Source organism: Chelmon rostratus, chromosome 20, assembly GCF_017976325.1.
Source record: "Chelmon rostratus isolate fCheRos1 chromosome 20, fCheRos1.pri, whole genome shotgun sequence".
Classification (NCBI taxonomy): domain Eukaryota; kingdom Metazoa; phylum Chordata; class Actinopteri; order Chaetodontiformes; family Chaetodontidae; genus Chelmon; species Chelmon rostratus.
In genome coordinates this window covers 8,372,689-8,394,266 of record NC_055677.1, presented here as the reverse complement: position 1 = coordinate 8,394,266, position 21,578 = coordinate 8,372,689, and the positions used below count along the sequence as shown (strand labels likewise).

Sequence of the window (21,578 nt, the reverse complement as noted above, 5' to 3'; positions counted from 1 at the left end):
TGACCAAACTTTTGTATGGTGCTCCTTTCCATATTTTCTCTAAAATCCACAAAACAAAAACAATAGACTAACCTTGCTTAAAATGCTGAAGAGAATGTTTCATCTTTAACTTCATGCATTTGGGAAATCAGTTCATCTTGCACTCCCTTAACTATTCGCAATAACATAAATTTTGAGCAGAGGTGCCCAAACTTTTTCATGCAACTGTACTTACTACTTACTTAATGGCAGATAAGCTATAAAAAGGAATATGTGTGCTGAATTTTCCACAGCATTCAACACTTTCTGGTTTTCTAGTTTAATGACTGCTATAAAGCATGCTGTGCAGGCTCTCAGCAGCAGGTTGAGCACAGAATACAGGAGGGGTTTTGATGAGTTCATTAAGAGGCCGTGTCATTTATGCACAGGCACACATAAGGCAATGGTCAGCCAGGATTACCCAGGTGGCCACCGCATGTCGGTGTCAGTTTGATTTTCAGACTCCTTAAACCATGCTGTTGCTGCACAACCTGGTAACCACTCGGAAATCACTATGCCGTTGCCACATTGTGTTGACATTGTGTTGTCATGCATGCATATTTGGAGTTGAAATATAGCTTGAAAAAGATTTTGAAACACTAAAAGGGGAGCTTTTGCATTCATGTTGCATTGTGTTTTAATATCAGGAGGACAGTGGGAATTCCACTTCACTTCACACTGTGGTGAGCGTAGAGGGTGGGAAATGTTAGGAGCGGGGCACAGGAGATAAAGCCCGTGCAAGATTTAGTCTAAGGTCAGTGGAGCCACACATGTAGCTCTAAACACAGAGGATTTAACCACTCTGCTATCTCCAAGCACCATTTTTTAATTTTTAGTACATTTCAGTGCGGGAAAACACAGTCAGGACTGAGCGACACCAGCAATGTATCTGAACCATAAGCAGTTTAATAAGCTCCTTCTGTCGCCTTTTACAAATCACTATTCAGGTGGGCTGTGTTCATAATTCATCAACATGGGTCAGGCTGATGATCATGTTGACTTAACATTTGGTCTGACATTTCAGCCGTGCTCATGCCTGTCATTAGCTCTCGCCACACGCCACCTCATCAAAGTCAGTCACACAAGAGAGGAGCAAAAAAAGAGGTGAAGAAGCAGAAAAGGGATGGAAAAGAAAGAGAAAAGAGACTGGGTGATATGACACAGTATGATTATTACACCTCCTGCAGAAGAGGTAAATCTACAGCACCTGCACTATTTGCTCATTTAATCATTTTGTTAAACAAACATTGCAACAGTGGGACGACAGTGAGGGATACATACAGATACACACGTTAATCCAACAAGCACACACATGTACAAAAAAAATCACACACGAAACCACTGAACCAAAGCTCAACCCCCGGCCCAACCTTCCTTGCGGTAAATCTGTATCATCAGCCGTCATCCAGCACATCCCTAATAGGAAACGAGTTGGTGCCAAAAAATGTCGCCGCGCTGAAAAACTGGAGCAGCAACACATTTCAGCCAATAACAACACCAACATGTTGATTCCAGTGGGGTGATATTGGATGATATTGACTGTTGGGAGTATTGCTGTGCTTCTGAAAGTCATTTCCGACCAAAGCAAGGACATCGACACACATCCAACACGCATCGTGCGCGCGCACACACCGACACCAGCGGCGGGCAGATCGGAGTCAGACAATGAACAGGGGGAGCGGAGACAGTGCATACTGTCAACCCTCCTTTCTGTGGGTGACAGCTCTCCATCAGTCTACATCAAACAAGTGCACACACACACACACACATACAAAAGAGGATACACTCTAACTGATTGGCTGGTGCAAACCTGTTTCAACCTGTCAGGCTGTTGGACATAATAGAAGACCAAATAAACTATCTGGTACACTGTATATAAGCGTGTGTGTGTGTGTGTGTGTGTAGACAGGAGACGTGTGCACACCAGACTCATCATCTCAGTAATTGATGGTCATCTGTCATTGCACACTGTTGATAATCTTCTTTGGGACAGGGGTTTGTCTGAACAAGATGAACACCAGTCTATCTACTGTATCTGGAGAGACTAATCTGTGTTCTCATTTACTGAAGCACAGACGGTGACAGAATGGTCTGGCGAGTGAAAATGAGATGAATCGCAATGAAGGCTGTCAACAGGATCATTGTGTGATAGGTGATACAGGGAAAAATACAGAACGCTCATACCTGCAACTTGAACCAGATCTGCAGTGGTCACGTTCTTGGGGTTGGGGCCAAGTCTGAAAGTCAACGCTGGACCCAGAACTCTGCAGAACAACAGCAAAGACAGAGGAAGCAATTTAAAGGAATAGCTTGACAATTTGGGAAACACAGCTGACCAAATAGATACGTTCCTATTTTAATCACTCCATCTGTCAACAGACACAGCATAACACCTCACATTTTTACTAGCATTATATGTATGTAAACGCCACCCTAGGCATATTTTCATGCCTCGGGTTTGTTTTCTTCTGCTTTACACGAGAAACTACAGCGATTGTGCGCTTGGCTGTGAGCGCTGCCAAATCATGGTTGACGTACACTTCACACCCAGCGGAGACTTCAGGAAGTTTCTGCTTCCGGCTAAGAAATAGTCCCAAACACAACTCCCCGTAAAACAGCAGCTTGTCATTTTCACACAGTTTTTGTACAAATCAAACAAACAAGAAGTAATGTGTTAATTAGTGACCTTTAGAGGTGCTAATAGGAGGATTTTGTTACCTCTGGACACAGCCAGGCTAGCTGTTTCCCCCCATTTCCTGTCTTTCTGCTAAGCTAAGCTAACCGGCTGCTGGCTATTGCTTCATATTCACTGGACAAATATCGATCTTCTGTTTAAAAAAAGTGTTTTTCCCAAAATGTCAAACTACTGCTTTAAGTTATGTTTAACATTAATTAACATAATGCACAAATAAAAGGTGTGAAGATGCAAAGAGAAGCTGTAAACTACCAGACGACGTACTTCTGAAAGACATACAATCATCATGAATTCTCCTTTCTTTTTCAGTCTGAATTTGGCCAAAGACCAAAGTACAGTCATCAGCTGAGCACCTTGTTTTCTTTTCACTACAATAACCTGCCTGTACTCCTTGTGCCTATACTCTCGTCTGTCTGGTCAAGAGTCAGCAACAGTCTTCTCTCCCTGGAGCAGAATAAATATCAAAGGTCCCTGAGGTTGGCCATGAAATAAAATCTAACAACCCCACCGGACTCTGTAAGAACTCCCAGCAGCGGTCAGGAAAAACAGGGTATTTAACTGCAAATTTTGAAGCAAAGAAAAAAATCATACTCGAGTCTTGTGCAACCTACTAAAATCCCAAATGAAAGCACTTTTGCAAGAAGCTCAAAAGAGAGCATTTTTGACGGGTAAGAGAACAAATAAAGAGTGACTTCACAGTCCTGGGGAGGGCTGTCTTTCAAAACAGGTTTCAGCGAGGCAACAATAAGCACTTCATCCCCCTATGAATGATGAAGACCCTGTCGGGGCCAATCAGTAACAAATATGGCACCTTGTTTTGACATGTAATTGTAGTTCCCCAATGGGCCAATTAGGGCTCTGAATGCTGGAATGCAGCAGTGAGATCACGTTGCAAGTTTTGTCAAAATCAAACTGAAATCAGTGATATCTGAGATATATAACAAAATGAATGTAGGATAAATTATATAACTCCAGCTACTGTCTGATAATAGATTTTCATGTATGGAAATAAATGGAAACCAATGGCTGCAGAGAATATACATAATATGTAGTTAAGGCGGCTTACATTTGATGTGTGCTGCTTGATGGCAGCAGAAACAAATTGTAAACACAGCATTGACATATAATCACCTTACAAAGTTGCCTGCTGCAGTTGATTATTTACAGATCCAGCAGCTATGGAGTAACATTATCATTCATTCAGAGACAAGTTCTAGTCCACCTTGGAAATGTAGGTCCAATGTTCACTCTTTTGGCTCCATTTTTGGTCCCCACCAACTCCTGAGAGAAATATCTGTCTCTTTAGTTGCTAAAGTTAGTTAGTTAATTGCCAGCTGTGTCCGTCTGTCATGGGTTGCTGAGCAGGTAGAGTACAATGGATTTTTCGAGCTTTTACACTGAAAACTGCTACCATTTTGCTGTTTTACTAACAGTGCATATGGAAGTTTTAGCTCAAAAACAGAACGCAATGATTTACAAACTGTGTTTCTCAAAGTGTTCCTGAGAGCATGTAGTAAAATCCTTTGTACAGTCATGTTTTAACAAAGTGTTGAACCTCGCTCCGTCCTCGCTTGTGAACGACTGAGCCTTTCCAGGATGCTCCTTTCATACCCAATCATGATACTATCACCTGTTGCCAATCAACCTGTTTACCTGTGGAATGTTCCAAACAGGTGTTTTTGGAGCGTTCCACATCTTTCCCAGTCTTTAGTTGCTCCTGTCCCAACTTGTTTGAAACGTGTTGCTGCATTAAATTCAGAATAAGCAAAAATTTACAACAATCTATGAAGCTGATGAGGTGAAACATTATATTGTCTTTGTACTGTTTTCAGTTGAGTATATGTCGAAAAGGATTGAGTTATCACATTCTGTTTAATTTATGTGTTGTACAGTGTTGCAACTTGGATAGGGGTTAGTTAATAGGGGTTAAGGGTTTAATAACTAGTCCTTAATTGATAAAATAATTAGTGAATATGAACACAAATGGTGAGTTGAGATGTCTACTTGTGCCATCTTTCCATCAGCTCTAAACTGCTAAGCCATTACAGTACATCATGGTGTAAGTCCTGGAAAATGTACATACATTTATAGTGTGCCTCTGCAGAGTGTACAACAGAGAGGGAGATTCATCAGACTGCCAGAGTGCCGTGACCCAGACCCACTCACCATCAGTCAGCCCGCTACACAGGCAGCTACACTCACTCGGCCAGGGGCAATATATGAGCCGGCACCGCCAGACAGACGGACCCGACCATGCACCGATGCATTTGTGAACATGATCACACACATACATACACCCACACACCTCTAAAAGAAATATGTCCTTCTCTAATGCCTTCACCTGGGCTCTGTTTGCTCTCGTAAATGTCAATATTTCCACAATCTTTACCCCTGCCTCCATTCTTCCTGGCTGAACGTATTCTGCCAGAGATCTCGATGCATCTCAAATTGAACTGCCGTGATTTTTTTTTTTTGCAAGCTGCACAAACCCTATTTAAATATACTACCACAGTTGGGAGATGAAGTTAAGACAGATAAGTTATCTAGAGGACTTCACACTGTCTTCTGTGTTATCGGATGTGTAAGCTCGGACTTCATATTGGCGAGGCTGCTGGGACATGATGAGTGTGTATGTGCAGACTGGTTGGCGGGATATTGGCATGGGGTGTGTGTGTGTGTTTGCGCGCCTGCACAGTCTGTGTGTGAGGATGGACTTGTGAGTGTGTATCCCACTCCCCCTAGTGTTTCTGACGAGCAAAACACTTACGTCATCTGAAAAAAAGGCACATATCACCCCCCGAGCCCATCATCATCCAAAACTGCTATTTCAAATCTCTTTTGAAAAGGGAATATTCCGCGCTGATTACTGCAGCGAGAGGCTTGAACATAATTGTGTGCGGCGTCTGAAAATCTCGACAACATCGAAACCCTCAGCCTCCTCTTCTTATATTCTCTGTCTGAAATCCCTCTCTGCCTTGCCTGTTGTCATATTTGAGTATCTCTTCTCCAGTCTTCCTATCAGGGCTCATCAGAGCGAGTGAGAAGCAAGCGGCCCCCGGAGCAGGGCGGTGTGCTCTGACCCGGCTCGAGTACGAGAGCCGACTCATATTCAGACAGAGGCTTCCAAACACTCACCTGCCGTCGCCACACAGCAAGAGGTACAATGGGTTTGCGTCACGTCCTCCGCCTTGGCTATTTCTACACAAATGTGCTTCCATTACTTTGTAAAAGGAAAGAGAGCAGGGATAAGCAAGCCCAACAAAGAGGGCATTTTCTGTGTTTGTCTTCTGTATATAATGCTGTTATCAATAAGAGGTGTAACACAGTGTGGAAGCTTCTTTTAAGGCATCTGTCTGTGGCTTTTACACTGGCTTAACAGCTTTAATGCACTGTGATCAAGAAAATACGCAGCGGTGGAAAAAAGTACATTTAACAAGGTAGTGTGCTTGAGTATTCACAGTTTATCTTACTTTATACTTAAACCTAAGCTACTGTTACTTTGAAGATTCAGATTGTATGCATGCTACATATCTGCTACTGAAATATGATGATTTGTTGGATTAAACTACACAGCCCGAAGCTGGAGAAAGCAAAAGAAAGAAACAAATCAAAACAATATAAAACCAAACAGATTAATATAAATGACAAAAGACAGGAAGAATAAATGAGAGATTGATAAAATGATAAATAAATAAACCTCTGGCCTGACCCAGCTGTTCTGGCCCGTCCCACTTTTGCCCCAACACGGACCTGAGATGCATTGTTATTACTGTTAATTCCCCTTTTTTTTTGTTCCTGTCTTCTTTCCTTCCCACTCTTTTTGTTCTTCCTCCTACATACTTAAACACACAACTCTCGTACGTATACATAAACCTACTCACATGTGTAGTACAATGAGAAAATCAAAATGTTTCTGTCTTGTGTCTCATTCGTGTCTCCCTGTTACTTTTCTTGCCCCTGACATATGGGCTCCCCCGCCAGACATAATTGAGACAGCAGTAATTTATACAAAGTGGCAGCATTAAAAGTATGCAGAATTAGCTATTAGCAGTTCCTGTTTGCAATGTAGCCACGGATGTACAGACAACTATCACTGGATTACTTTGATACTAAAGAAAACTTAAAAACGTGAGGTTCCTCAGGCACATTCTGCTGTTTTAAGGAGCGTCTTCTTGGCTGGTGTTTTCTAAGTGGATTTATTCGTAATGGGCATTGGAGTTAATGACGTCCTGAGAAAGTATATGTAACACTGAATCTAAAAATATGTGCATCACGTCTGTGTGTTCAGCCTTGTGCCTTGACTCAGTTATGACTCAGTCAGTTTGGAAACCTCTGCGTTAATGCATCAGTAAGGCTGGGTGAGATGGTTGGAATCAATATCATGATATTTAGAGTGTTTTGCCAACAATATATGCCGAAATATAGCAAAATCACATGAAATAATGAAATTAAATTTGATTAAAATTTACTCAGAATCTTAACTCAATCCTGTACAATGATAAACTACAGTATGTTTGTATTGTAATGATAAGATTCCATTGAAAGTTGACTAAGGATAATATTGAATTATCACTGAGCCCTTTTCATCACAGATAATAATACATAGTAATAATTTGCCAGTAATATATAGTGAATTTCTAACACTCTGAAAATTGGCGTTGTGCAAAATGAGTGCTTTTATTTTGGTAGTTACTATATTTTCCTGATAACACACTTTACTAAACTTTGACTATGTGACTTGTAGTTGTACTGTAATTAAGTATTGTTATATTGCTGTGCTATTACTTTTACTTGGGTAGAGGATGTGAAAACCTCTTTCACCACAGGACATATGAATGATTGCACATTGCAATAACGTCACTGGCTACTCATCAGCATCCAGATAACGACATTAATCATCATGTCAATTAGGAGTTGATTCTGAGTGATATGAAATGACAGGTGTAATAACAAGATTAACTCAATCAGTGCCAGCACGGTGACATATCCTGGTGTTCCTGCTCATCAAAATCTACAGCTTGAATTAAAAGACAGGGGTCAGAACGGTTCTTTAGTTGCATCTATTTTGAGGTCACTGTGTGTATTTTCAGTGTTGAGCACTAGACTACAGAGTACTGTCAGACAGTTTACCCTCTCGCTAGCTATTATCTGAGCCAGAATACTCTGTATCTACAGTTACAGTGCAGCCACAGACTGCACTGCGCCGGCTTTGGTGTTCGTATGCTGCGGGTGTTACTGAACCACCCAGACTTCACTTCTCCTGCAGGAGCGTCTTGAAAGGCTTGTCAGATCTTAGGCGAACACGTCTCCTCTGCCTCCTACATGGTCTGACACCAAATGTACAGCAGAACTATGGTACAAGCACAAACCAGCCTGGGTTCAAGGACAGTTCGCCCGCTCATTAATATATTAACCGCCTCCTGCTGGACTACTTTCTCTATTTCCAGCTCTCGATCCACTGCTGCTTCCCTTTCTCTCTCTTCCTCTGTCTGCCTCTAACTGAGCGTCGTTTGATGGCTTGACTGCTCTCTTTTTGACAAGGCGCACAGTGACAATAGTGGCGAGGCAGTGTTTTGAATACAATGGAGACATCAGTATGTGTCTGGAGGTAATTAGGCCTGATTTCTTTCCCTGCGAGAAGTCAAACACTCCAAAAGGTCAGAAAAACAACAAACGCCTACAGTCTCTGGCAGTGTGGCACAGAATATTCACACAAACAGTCCTTGCAGTGTCTGGACAACCTTCACTGTTTCCCCGAGCTCAAAAGCACACACCAAAACCATTTCAACTACTATGAAGAGGGACAATTATCCTTTATGCAATGTATGACTTGTAAATGGCAAGGTAAATCATTATTTGAGACAATGTGGGTGCATAAGGGATGCTTGGGGCTGTACGTACGAGAGTTGGGTGAGGTCTGTGGCGTGGAGGTTCAGCCTCTGCGTCAGCAGCTCCATCAGGTCCGAGCCCTGGTCAGCGGTGAGGGAGCTGGGGGAGAAACACACACAGACAGCTGGGCGTCACGTTCGGAGGTCCATACCCATACGAGATACACACAGTCATTCAGCCGTTAAAATGCTATTTTTTTAGTGAGATACTGCCACAATTCATACCCACAAATGGGTCATTGCACACAAGCAAAAGCTACGGTTGTCTGAATGGATGTACTGCACACATGTACACACTCGCAGACACACGAGGCATGCACAAACACAAACAAACACACAAAGAGCCGTGCCAAGGGAAAAGGGATCAGCTGCCTCTTCAGGCTTGGTAAATCACCCGCTTTTTTCCAGCAATGAGACAAACAATAAGGTGCAAATGGAACCTGCATGAGGTGTAATGGCTGTATCATATGGACGTGCCTTTCTCTCCCTTCCCTTCCCTCATCCTTCTTTTTCTTCGCCCACATTCGCTTTTTCTTTTCCTCGCGCGCACGTACGCTCAAAGTAAAACATGATAACACAAAGTACACAAACACGCCGGCCACGCACGCTCCCTCGCGGTGAGATGAGAATAATAAGGTGCAAATGGAATGGAGGTGAAGTGTAATGGTGGTCTGATAAAGCCATGCCTCATCTCAGCTCAGTCCGTGGCTGCTCTCTCACTCAGAGAGTAAATCGCCAAGGAAATAGACCAAACAAAGGCAATCTGCAGGCCAACGCGCTGGATGGAGGAAATGAGAAGGGCACACACACACTCACTCACTCACACACTCACACTCACACACACACACACACACACACACACACACACACACACACAGAAAGCTACTTTATTGCTGACAGCTTAACCTGGAATCACTGAGACTGCCAAGTGACTGCAAGGTGACATGCAGCAAAAAGTCATGGATCATAATGAGACATTGCTCAAATTTTTGCTACCACTCCATAGCAGAGTAATGTGAATCGAACTGGGAACCAATTCCATGCAGTGCTGGGTACTGGGCGCATTATCAGTTATATGTCTTTTCTCAGCATCCTCTCACGTTAAAAACGTACAATCATTAGATGTCTTCGAGTTAAAAATGATGCTGGGATATTGTTTTGTTTGGCCTGCATTTGACACCACAATACGGCAGCTTTTTTTTCCCAACAGAACACAGAGCAGCGTACCGTGCATGAGCGGCTGGTTCACTCCACCTTTGAGAGAGTGGGTGGCTCTTTTTTCTCCACTTTTTGAGGGGTTTTGAAAGTTAAAGATTCGCCGAAGCAATTCCAGACACGTTTGCATCCCTCTGCGGTAATTCTAGCAACTGGAGAGCTCCAGGAGTGACTTGGTTGTTGATGCTAGCACTTTTCCCCTTGGGTTTCTCTCTCTGTCTCTTTCCCTTCTATCCTTACCTATCCTTACCTTTCCACTCCTTCCCTTCCTCCCACTTCCCCCCGTTCCCCAAACCCCCCACTACCACCACCACAATGTCAGGAGCTGTCAGATAAGCAGGTTTGCGTAGCCTCACTGCAGGGTGCGAAGGAGCTGGGGATAACAACCATGCAATCATGAGGTCTGCAGCAAATGCAGACACCTCTATAGGCCAACTATAGGTGTCCACTCAGTGTGCTGAGGACAGACGAGGAGGAGGGGGTGAAGACGTTTCATTCGGAAGGTGACCTCTTTCCTTCCCCTGCCACATAATCAACTGCATTTGTGTTTACATCTTAATCTGCGTTTCTGTACATGCAGCAATAAAGCGACAAAGATTGTGCGCATCGGACCTTTATGAGCCTACGTCTGTTGAACAGGTGAAGGACAACCCACTGACACCGGACTTGATAACGCCATAAAGGGATTTGAGAGAAGGCCACGGGCGAAGACACAGTCGATAGGAACTTATCTTTGCTGAGCCTGAGCTGACTGAGAGGTGAGAGCGAAGGAGAGAGAGAGAACTTGGCTACCCTTCTTGACAAAGTATCATCATTAAAGCCGTAATACGGCACAGTAATACCCACACACAGAGGGATTTATCATCCCCGCTATTGTAATCAGGTGCAGCACACACTAAGGATCTCAAACTACAGTATTCTTTTCCATAAAGACGTGAATACGTGGGCGGTTTTGACAGAAATTGCATGTCTTAAAGGCAGTTTTAAGTAACTGAACAAAGCAGATATATGCTTGGTATTAAGGTATGTAAAATGAGTCTGCCTTGAAGCAGGTCCAACAGTGCGGCTGACGACTGGTGAGTGGAGCAATAAACTATAATATGAAGCTGTGAGCTACACCATCAAGTCAGTAGATAATAACCACTTAAGAATAGAGAGAGTAGCTCTTACAAGATTGTTGTTGATGTCTTCTGCATGTGAGTTTTTCGAGGTAAAGGAGGTTACAGACATGGGGAAGATAAATCTATTGTTAGTGTCTGCAAGTCTACATCTATAATGTTGTCCTGGACAGCTGCCACAGCATGTCTGTCTGTCATGTCAGTACAATGCTGTTTTTTAAGCCATGTTTTTAATACCTATTTATCTTTATTGGGACAAGTACATACCATATGAAATACTAGTAGTATAAAACACCTAAGATCCTAAGAAAAGGCATGTGATCATTCACAACTGCTAGTCTGATTCCTCTTTAAAAGCCTCATGAATTTGCCCTAATGAATTTAGGTGCAAGTATTTAATTCAGACTGCTAAAAAAAACATAATTAATCCACAAGTAAGTATAATAATCATGATTTGTATGTATTAGTTATGAAACACAAATATTGAGACACCTACTATTTACTGTAATTCCTCAATTTCTAATCAACTAAACTTTGTAATTCTGCATACAGAAGTGAAGCACCAACTTAAGCTCCTCATAATGTATGTGTGAAAGTCTAAAAATTATATTAGAATCTGATAATTCTAATATCAACATGTTTTATTGTATATCTGGATCAAACTCACTCTGAGCCGGTGATAATGTAGCCAAAGTGTCTGTCCTTCCCTCTGCTGGAAAACTCCTTCACCCCCACGTGGACCAGCTGAGTTTTGACTCTCATGTCCTTCTTCTGTGGCTCCTCCAGCTGCTTCTTCCCCGCTGGAGCCTGATGCCCCTGCATCCACCTCTGGATCTCCGAGTCCACCTGAGCGTCAGGCCCCTCTGCACCACCGGTTAAACGCAGGGAGGAGCCTTCCTTCGCAGGCACGGCCAGAGTCTTCTCCTCCCAGCGGTGGGGAACAGCAGCCTGTCCCTGTGTCGTCCGGCTTTGGACACTCTCCAGCCCCACCATTTTCTGGAGGGGAGCTGGTGGCCTGATGCTGACCTCTGGCGCATCACCGAAGGGCTCCAGGTTGAGGTAGTCCAGCAGCTTGGAGAAGAAGGCTGCATGCTGTGTTGAATCAAATAAAATGTCTCTTTAAAATAATGAAGGCACTTTCTACTTAATTTTACCTGTATACTACATTTACCTTCCTTTTAAGAGAGAGTTTATTTAAGTACTGAGGAAAAATTAATTAGCACCCTGAATAGAGGTCTAAATTCTTTTAGATGTCTGTCATTGAAAAGGTATGAATTTGTGCTGCATTCAATATCATTTCTAAGTCTGAGTGCTGGTCCAAGGTCTGATGATATCCTTTTTCTTTACAAATTTTTAAAGGGTGCATTCAGTAGCTTTACTTACTTACTTTTAGCTAAACAAAAGATTCACAGCATCTTGTAAAACGAGTTTAATTTATGTTGTTTACAAAGTTCCTGCAGTTGTGAGTTTGCCTTCGAGTTCAATAAATTAACAGTAAGGGTTAGTCTGCACAACTTTGAAATCATCCCTATCTGAAGTAGCATTCAAAAGTGAATAAAGTGTAAGTTTGGACATGTCTCGCTCCCTGAGAAACCAATTTGTTGGCTGAGCAGAGTAATTTTAAATTCACCTTGTCAACAGGCTCTTTGTCTGCACCGTCTATTTGTTGGCCTGGAAACAAACACAATGTATGTGAGCAGATTGTGTGAAAACTCGAGTTCTCTTTTGTATTTAGCAAAGCAAGAACAGTTATGATTCAAAATGAAAGACTCAAAAATACATTTGGCAGCAAATGTATCTATGAGGATCATACAAACAAAGCTTTATAAAGCATGTATAAATTTAGATAGCCTCATACTCTTGTATCTATCTAAATAAACACATAACTACTCCTAACGTTGCCAGCTTGTATTCTCTTTCTCAACAGAAGAAACATGCACCTTGCTGTTTCATTCTCAGTGTGTCTTTCTGGTTTAGATCCTGCCCTTTGTCTGATTTCAAGTCTTGGTCTTGATTCAGTTGCATGGCTGCCAGTGGCTCCCTGTTACCCTCCTTGTCCCCCCTGGAGACAGCGGCTCCAGATTCTGGCTGGGCCTCAACCACAGGCTGCTCCTTGTGCACCTCCTGCAGCGTTCCTGTGATGACCTCAGCCAGCTGGTCCAGGTCTTTGCCCATCAAAGCCTCCATGTTGATGCTGTGCCTTCCCAGCTGGTTCACCATATTCTGGATGAATTGTTCTGGACAGGAAAGACAGAAGAATGAGAACGCACAATCACACTAAGAGTAAATGTAGAAAAAAACTTTAAAACTAGGTATAGTGTGTGGTAAATATAGAAAGCCAGAGTGTGAAATATCTATAACAACCTATTAAAAATCTGATTTTACCATCCATGACATTGAGAGGTTCTTTGGGGGTCAGTCGGTTTGAGCCAGCCTTGAGCAGAAGTCGGTCTAGATTAGGCCTTTGGGCTTTGGAGCCAAAAGCCATCTGAGACTGGGGCTCTGTGCGGTCACTCTGAGCTGGCTGGATGTAGCTGAGGTAGTGGAGCTTCCCATTGGGCCACGCAGCCTTGCCACCTGGGGCGCCCTTCTGAGTGCTCGGTACCTCCGCAAGAAGCTGTTCCAGCTGGCTGGACAGCAGTTTGCTTTTTCCCGAGTCGCGGTTAGAGTAGGTTGTACTGAGTTTGGGGTGTCTGCCCTCTCCACTCTGGGTAAAGACTTTGGTGACTGGAGGCTTGCCGTCTCCTTTATGAATGCTGTAGAGAGTGGTCTCCTTCCAGCCCTGCTGTGGTTTAGACTGGCTGGCCCCAAAACGACCATCAGACTTGATGTCTCCATTCTATAACAAAACATGGCCACTTTGCACATTAGAGCATTGTTAGTATGTCAAACATCATTTTTAGCCATGCTAGCTAGCGGTGTGGCTCTAGGGATGACTGAACATTTGTGAACATGTTAGCATGATAATACGTTAAACTAAGATGGCGAACCTGTAAACACAATAACCGCTAAATATCAGTATGTTAACATTATCACTGTGACCATGTTAACACCCTAAACTAAGACGGTGAACATGGTAAACATTATACCTGCTGAACATCAGCATGTTGGCATTGCCGCTGTAAACACGTTAGCATGCTAACACATGAAACTGAGATGGTGAACCTGGTAAACTTTATATCTGTTACACATAAGCGCGTTAACATTTTAAATGTCAACAAGCTAGTAAGATAAAGTTAGCATTAAGCATCTTAGCACTGGCCAAGTACAGCCTCACAGAGCTGGTAGCACTCTTGTAGTCATGAGTTTTGTTCATGTCGGCAAAGCTAAAGTGACAGCGTTCATGTGATTAATCTCCAACTTAGCTTCAGCTCTGCAATAGTCCCCCCCCCCCCCCACGAGAACAGTAGATGGGTTGTGCTGGGTCAGCATTGTTGTGACAGGCTTTAGTATAAAAAGAGAAGCAACCTGGGCTCGCCTAGACAGGACAGGATATGAATAGGGATTTGAGATCAAAGACAACTGCCCTTGGAAATTACATTATGGAAATCACAGATGAGATAGTGTCACTCAAACAGTAATTTCATGAATTTCCACAACACACAACAAACTTTAAAAGCACATCGTTTCTGTCAGAGAAGTAGCAGCAAACCCTTATCTAAAAAGAAAAAAATAATAAGTCATCTGATTTCAGAGTTAGTCATATAAATTTATATTTCTCACATGATGACTTATGTGTTTACATTGCAATGAACTGGTACACAGAAGCCTTTTCAGCATTTGCCATTGTAATTGGCATTAATATTGGCACCAAAATGTGTGATTTTGTTTTTTCGTGAGAAAGAGAAATCATTCTTGATTATCTGCATCATAAGGACCCACGCTTCAATTCAGCATGCAGTATATCCAATCCACTGAGCAGCATTATTATCCGTGTCCCTGCTGCACTAATACTAGCTATCTCCCTTGGTGCCATTTTCTGTCCTTCAAATGTATATGGAGAAAATGTCAGTCTTTCCAACCCCGGCATACTGAGAGGCCATAATGGCATTAGCACAGCGAGACGGGGGTGCACTGCCATTCATGCTAACCATGTTTGCTTTTTTCCATCACACTACACAACAAAGGACCTCATCTCATCAATAAGGAAGGTCCTGAACTCTTCAACTTTGCATTATGGCTGCACTGACACAGCAGCAGGAAGCGGCTCAGCTATGAAGGATGCAGAGCACATTTCACACAAAGCCGGGGTTCCACCCTAAATATGAGGATTGAATAATGTAAAGAGGTGATGGAGGATCTTTGTGTAAAAGGGTCCCTGCTCAGTGGGAGCAGGAGGCGAAGACAGAGAGGCAAAAACAAAAGCTGTGCAGGGACAAGAGGGAGACCCCCGCAAAAGACGTTGACTCTTTTTCAAAAGGAATAGGAAGAGGCCCTTCAATAATTTAGCCAATGAAAACGTGCTTTTTTTGTTTGCTTTGTATTTCTTTCCTTAAATTTACGCTATATTTCTAGCCGTGTGGTTACATTATGACATTTAAATACAGTTTCCTAAAGGTCTCCAGCTATTTAATATGGCGCTTCCTTAAAGTTGAAGCTGCACAGAATATAAAAATGATTAAAACTGAAGTGGCAAAGGCTGAGATATCTTGATTTTCAGTTTCTCTATAATAGATTAAGCTCTAAAAACACCAGATACTACATTTCCCATAATGCAGTTATATAGAATTTTTTCATGAAACCCTCTTTCTGGTGTAAAGTCTCAAGCCAAGATAACCCTGAGTGTGTTTGAGACTTTTACCTGGACGTTGGCTCCCTCTCTTTGGATTCCTGGTTGCGCGTTGACCTCAGATGGTGGCAGGAAGCCCAGGCCGGTCAGGTACTGCTGAATGTTTCTGTTCAGCTCTGCCTGAGCAGGCCGCAGTTTCCTGTCTCTGGAGCTGCTGTAGGCGGTCAGGGGGCTTGGAGGTGTGGCCCGATGGCGGAGAGGGATGTTCCTCAGTTTGGAGAGCTCTCTAGAGATGACCTGCTGAGTGATGTCGTCCTGCCATGTCAAACCTGGAAACAAAAGGGGATGTGGTGGGGTCTTTTAAACACCGCTCACTTCAAAATAACCTTGAACAAAGAAGATTTCTGTATCTCTGTGTCAAACACTACTCAGGTAAAGAAACTAAACAAGCGGATACTGACCCTAATTGGTTTAACATAGTCATTGATGCATATAAGATTGAAGACATCAAACAACTACTATCTAGAGTATACAGTAAAATACAAAATTAACCACAAACTAGAAGATAGTAGAGAGAATCGGGCCTGGAGATAACTGAGGCTGCAAAATCCAAAATTGTATCCATGGGCAAAATGAATGTTGGAGGTAAAATGTCTGCCCATTTTAAGACTTTCTGGGCTTTTCTATTAATTTTGTTGCTCATACTATTGCTTGCAAAAGAGATTAAATGAAAACATTTGGAACTCTTTGCTCTGAAAAACTTATGGAATATCTCTTTAAAATCCATTGCTAACAAGAAACCATCTCATGGAAAAAGCTGCATGCAAACAACAAGGATGACTGATATGCAACTGTCAGTGCAATAAACTAGAAAACTGACCTTTACCCTAAGACTAATATCACTAAATATGGTTCAAAATGTTTCTTTTTGGTTAAGTATTTCTGTAAATGGTGACTCTACAGTATGTATATTCTCTAACCTCACAGTTCTCTCAGCTTTACAGGGCAAACGAAACAGCAAAGATGAATCAGAATGGTAGAGTGGAGGAGGGCTTAAATGACGACACATTCAAAGGAAGCCATGACTACACATTCACACGCATGTATATTCACAGACATGTGTACACACACACACACACACACACACGCACACACAGACAGTCAACAAGCCCAGGGAGAATGTCACACTGCGGCCTGACGCCTTGCCAACATCTCTGCTAATTGCCAACACATAGTTGGGATGCAGAACTCCTGGGCAGGGGCAAAGCGCAGTGGTGCCAGGACCAGATGGAGCTACCCAAGCAAAAAAGATACCCAAAACATGGCCCCATTCCCAATGAGCCAAGAGGCACAGCATTCCATCGGCAAAGAGCACAGAAATACCAAAGATGGACTGTTTTTTAAGGAGCCACTGATCACACTTCATACCAGCGCAGATCCATTTTTTAATGACAAAGAAGTAATTACATTGTGGCCATGGGTCAGATTCCTAGTAGCCACATACCTAACCTTTTACCGGACTAATCTAAAGAAACAATGCTGCTCTTAATGACGTGGACATGTTTCACAGACATAAACATATACGAAAAGAATGAAAGTATTAACACCACAGAATGTCTTCATTTGCCTGGTTTCTCACCCATAGTCGCTGGGTATATTCATGGGATATTCATAAGCACCAGATGAGGATCTGAGCAATGCAGAGCAGCTACAGATGCCTCCAGTCATTCTTGGCAGCGCTGAATGGAGCACAAAGCAGCGTATGTTGTCACTGTTCTGGAACGCAGCCATCCATCCGTACAACAATGACGGTTAACTACCCGTGGCTTACCCGATGTGGTGTATACTTGTTATATATCAGCACGGTGATGATCATTTACGCTATCATCAGACGCGATGGGGAAATCAGGTCTGACTTCAGCCCTAAAGGATCCATATGGTACCTGCGCTTAACTGCAGCTGGTTAAATGGGTTCAGAGTGTGATGGCGCCACAACAGGATGAGGCTGGCTTCATTGACTGTGACACCTCTATCCCCTCTGTCTCCTGGGGGATGCACTCATTTCCATACATAGCATGTTTTGTGTGTCTGTGATGGGCACACTTGAGGGAAAAGGCATGCCGGCGCAAATTACAGACTCAGAGTGAGCCATTTTGTAAAGGAAAAAGTCAGGAAGAAAAGTAGTGGGGCCTCTACGGTTGAATTCCTCTCAATCAACCTCTCAGCTGATTATCCTGGCACTGAGGAGCTAAATGTCATGCAAATTCATCTGCAAGTCCGGAGAAAGAGCAGGTTCCATCACCGAGTGCTGCCGGTTTTTGCCTGTTAAGGATAGCATGCCGTCTCAGGCAAATGCCTCAGTTAATTAACGCCTTGCCATTAGCGCAACAGCTTTCAAACAAGCAAGATATTTCTGTTGGCCTCCTGTCTGTTTTCTGTGTGACAGAGAGAGAGAGGGAGAGAGGGGAGGGGTGCTCCTAAATATTCAAAGCCTATTAGATGGGATCCAGTCTACATGTCTTGGAGTTTCATCTGGTGTTTTTGAAATGCAGATTTTCCCCTTTCCTTTACTTCTGTCCACCAACTGATTTTAAAGGCATTAATGGGAGACAGCGTGAATAATTTAGCAGCAAATTCTACCTAATTAGTCAAAATGAAATGTGTCAATCCAAATCTGACATAAAAATAAAACCAACTGTGAAATGGTGTGGCAGATCCACAAATATGAATATGTTTTTATCTTTTTAACACACTTGATAAATAGTCCATACATTTATACACCCTTATGTAGCTTTATATTAGGAAAAACTAAATAATCTTGTTCCTGCTCCTCAATAAAGCTGCATTATGTTTACAGTTATGAAATATTCAAACCCATAACTCTTCTTAAAGGTGCACCATTTCCTAAAAATGTGTATATTCTACATATCTTGTGCATTATTTTCCCCAAAAATCCAGCCAGATATATTTGGTATCTTTGGAGACTTCAGGATGTCCACTAGAATTTAAAATGAAGCTCTGCGGGTTTGAACAAAGTTTGACTGCACAGTATGAGTTTGTAATGACCGATCTGCTAGCAAGTCAGGAAGGTTACAGGTGTTATTGTATTCTGTGTTGAGTGCTAGTGAATGCCTACTAAAAACCAAAATAATATGCATTGCCACATTGTCCACCTCTACTGAAGTAATTTCACATTGCCATTACTGCAAAACAATTGGCGCACATCTCAGAGGACACAAACAATTATTTGCCTGAGGTGGAAGTCGTTTTTCTTAGAGTAGAAATCTGCAGCAGGTTTCTTTGAAATAATCCTGCCCCCTTCACAGACATGGACTCACACTGCATGGTTCAATAAAAGCACTCTTGTTTTCACATGGCATGTTAGTGCGCAAGTGTATCTGTGTCTGACTTTTTTTCTCTCCAGTACGAGCAAGGTTGTCAAGGAACAGACAGAGCAGAATATGAGGAGGAACAACAATAGTTTTTTGTTGATTGTCTGTCAAAGAAAACATGTTTGTGCAAGAAGTAGGAGTAACATGAGGTTTCAGTAGCACTGGAGTGACAATGTCAGTTTATGGTCACTGATTCCCCTTGACTGACGCTTCCTGTCAATGGAGCTAATGCAAATGTCACAAAGCATCATCGTACTTCACTTGTTTGTGTAACAGGAGTATCCACCGCTCTGGACAGGGTCAGGAGGTTAATCGACTGCATGTTAGTGTAGTCTATGTCAAGAACACCACGGTTATATTCTGACATGATTCTTTCTGATGTTGAGATTATGGAGCTTGACCAGGAATGGTAAATATGACAATAACCAATTCAAAACTGCAGAATTAACCCTGATCCGTCTTGCGGTCCCAACTGACCGTTCACTAAGCCCCATCCCCCTTACTTACTGTTGCTATGCATGTCAAGCTTTCTGTTCTTGCATGGTACATAAGCAGTTTACAATGATAAGATTTACCCATGCGGCAACCTCCAAGCCCCTTGACTGAAAAATGAAGCCAAGATGGAAGTGCCAAAAACTGCAGTTCCTCAAACGGCCACTTGAGGTTGGCTCCAAAAGCAAGCCCATACGCCCCATATTAATATGCCCAACTTTACAATATAAATAAACCTGTTTACAGCTTGGTATGGAAAACAACACTTTGGTCTCTGTAGCTAATTTCCCCGTTCATGACAACTTAAAATTAAAAGCTTAAAATTATGCATGGTTATGGGCATGGCTGCTTTGAGCGACAGTTAGCCACTAGGTTTCCACAAGGGTCAGACACTGCCAAGATGGCGATGGGCAGAACCACTGTCTCTGTCACGGAGACTGCGTCCATGTTTTACACGGGCTATGGATTTAGCACTTGTAATTCTTGGTAATTTTCAATTTTCAATTTTCAATTTTCAGTTTGGGTGGAGGTGAGGTTGCTGGAGTGTAAACGTCTACTAACCTTGGTGTAGTAGCATCTTGGCTCCCGTAAGGTGGATGTTCTAGTCACGAGCAGGCAACATAACTTGCAACCCCCATACATATTTTAGCTAGCTAATCAAATATCCCTTACCTTTGTAAATAATGCTAGGTTACTACTGCAGAGAGTAAACTAGTTAGCTGGTAATGCTAATGTTTGTAGCTTACAAAAGAGTAGATAAATCCATTTGTTAAATCCATTTGTAACACGTTTGCAGTTCTGTTCTTGGTTTTTGTAAGATATAAAAATCCAAAGCCAGACAGACCTGTCGTGCTTAGTTACAGTTGCTAAGCTATGATTGGACAATTGCTGTTCAGCGGCAAGCTTTAGCAAATGCTTAATTAAAAGGTCCATCATTTTAATGTATTGTACATCAACTTAACATGCTATAGTTACTGAATTAGCTCTTGTGCTTACCTACATGCAATCCCAGTTTGCACAAACACACACACACACATTTAGCAGAGCCATAATGACTCCCAAGAAATATGACAGCAGTCTGGCTATGAAATGTGTAGACACACTGTGGCTGCACACGGTGAATACTAAAGTTGCCTAGCTTTGGATGCTGTGTAATATAAAAGTCATTTACAGTTGGATGACAGGTCCTTGCATTGAAAAGATATTGTCGTGAAAATGTAATAGAAGACAGTGTGCTCTGCCTATGGGGACACATCCAGACAACCTAAGCCCTTTTGTGCAGGGGTCAATTCCTATTGATCTGAATGACATTGGTGTTGTGCAGTGAGCAGAGATTGTGTGATTTCTACCTGCGTCTCTGATGCAAGATAAAGAGGATTGTAAATCGATTCCATTGATGTGCCTGCCCGTTTTTCCCCCTGTCATCTCTTCAATTTAGGTTACAGTACAATGGGCTCAAAAAAAAGGGTCCTGCACATCTCAAAGATGACACTTCAATAGCTGTTGAGCTGATAAGAATAACGTGCCACCGAGCATTAACAGTGTATTGTGGACTTATCCGAAGATAATGCTCTGTGTCTGTGGATGTGATTCTACAAGACAGAAAAGGGAAAATGATTCAAAGTGATGATGTCATGTCTGCAGCGTCTGTAAATGGGTGTCTAAAAACACAAGGTCAGAGAACGAGGCTCATGATGAAAAGCATCTAAAGAATTAAACACCCTTAAAATTAAGCAGGAAAAAATTACACACCAGATCTCTTCTCATCCTCCTCACTCTCATTTGTTTATTTCTAAGCAGTAATTAGAATGAATGTGTGGTCTCGCCTAGCTTAATATTCATCACAGATTTTTTTTACTCTCTCTCTCTCTCTCTTTTTTTTTTTTCCTCTGGCCGAGTGCTTACTCTTAATGATTTTCAACACTGGTTCACGCCTGTTAAAAGATATTAAGCTCAGAGTGGCCTGCAAAGCCAATTATGTTTGGGAAGCTGGTGTTTGTGGTCACGGTCTGTGTTAAAGGTGTCTACTGC

The 21,578-nt window shown here is 42.4% G+C and overlaps 1 protein-coding gene across 1 annotated transcript in view; it reads right to left on the bottom strand.

Moving 5' to 3' along the window:
• Nucleotides 1-21,578, bottom strand: part of ptprn2 (protein tyrosine phosphatase receptor type N2) — a 123,445-nt gene that overhangs the window by 77,921 nt on the left and 23,946 nt on the right. Inside the window, exons 4-10 of the mRNA XM_041961624.1 lie at nt 15,736-15,992; nt 13,320-13,773; nt 12,875-13,171; nt 12,565-12,605; nt 11,602-12,026; nt 8,615-8,701; nt 2,203-2,282 (exon numbers count right to left, since the gene is read on the bottom strand). Coding sequence (XP_041817558.1) covers nt 2,203-2,282; nt 8,615-8,701; nt 11,602-12,026; nt 12,565-12,605; nt 12,875-13,171; nt 13,320-13,773; nt 15,736-15,992 — 1,641 coding nt within the window. The remainder of the gene's footprint in view (nt 1-2,202; nt 2,283-8,614; nt 8,702-11,601; nt 12,027-12,564; nt 12,606-12,874; nt 13,172-13,319; nt 13,774-15,735; nt 15,993-21,578) is intronic.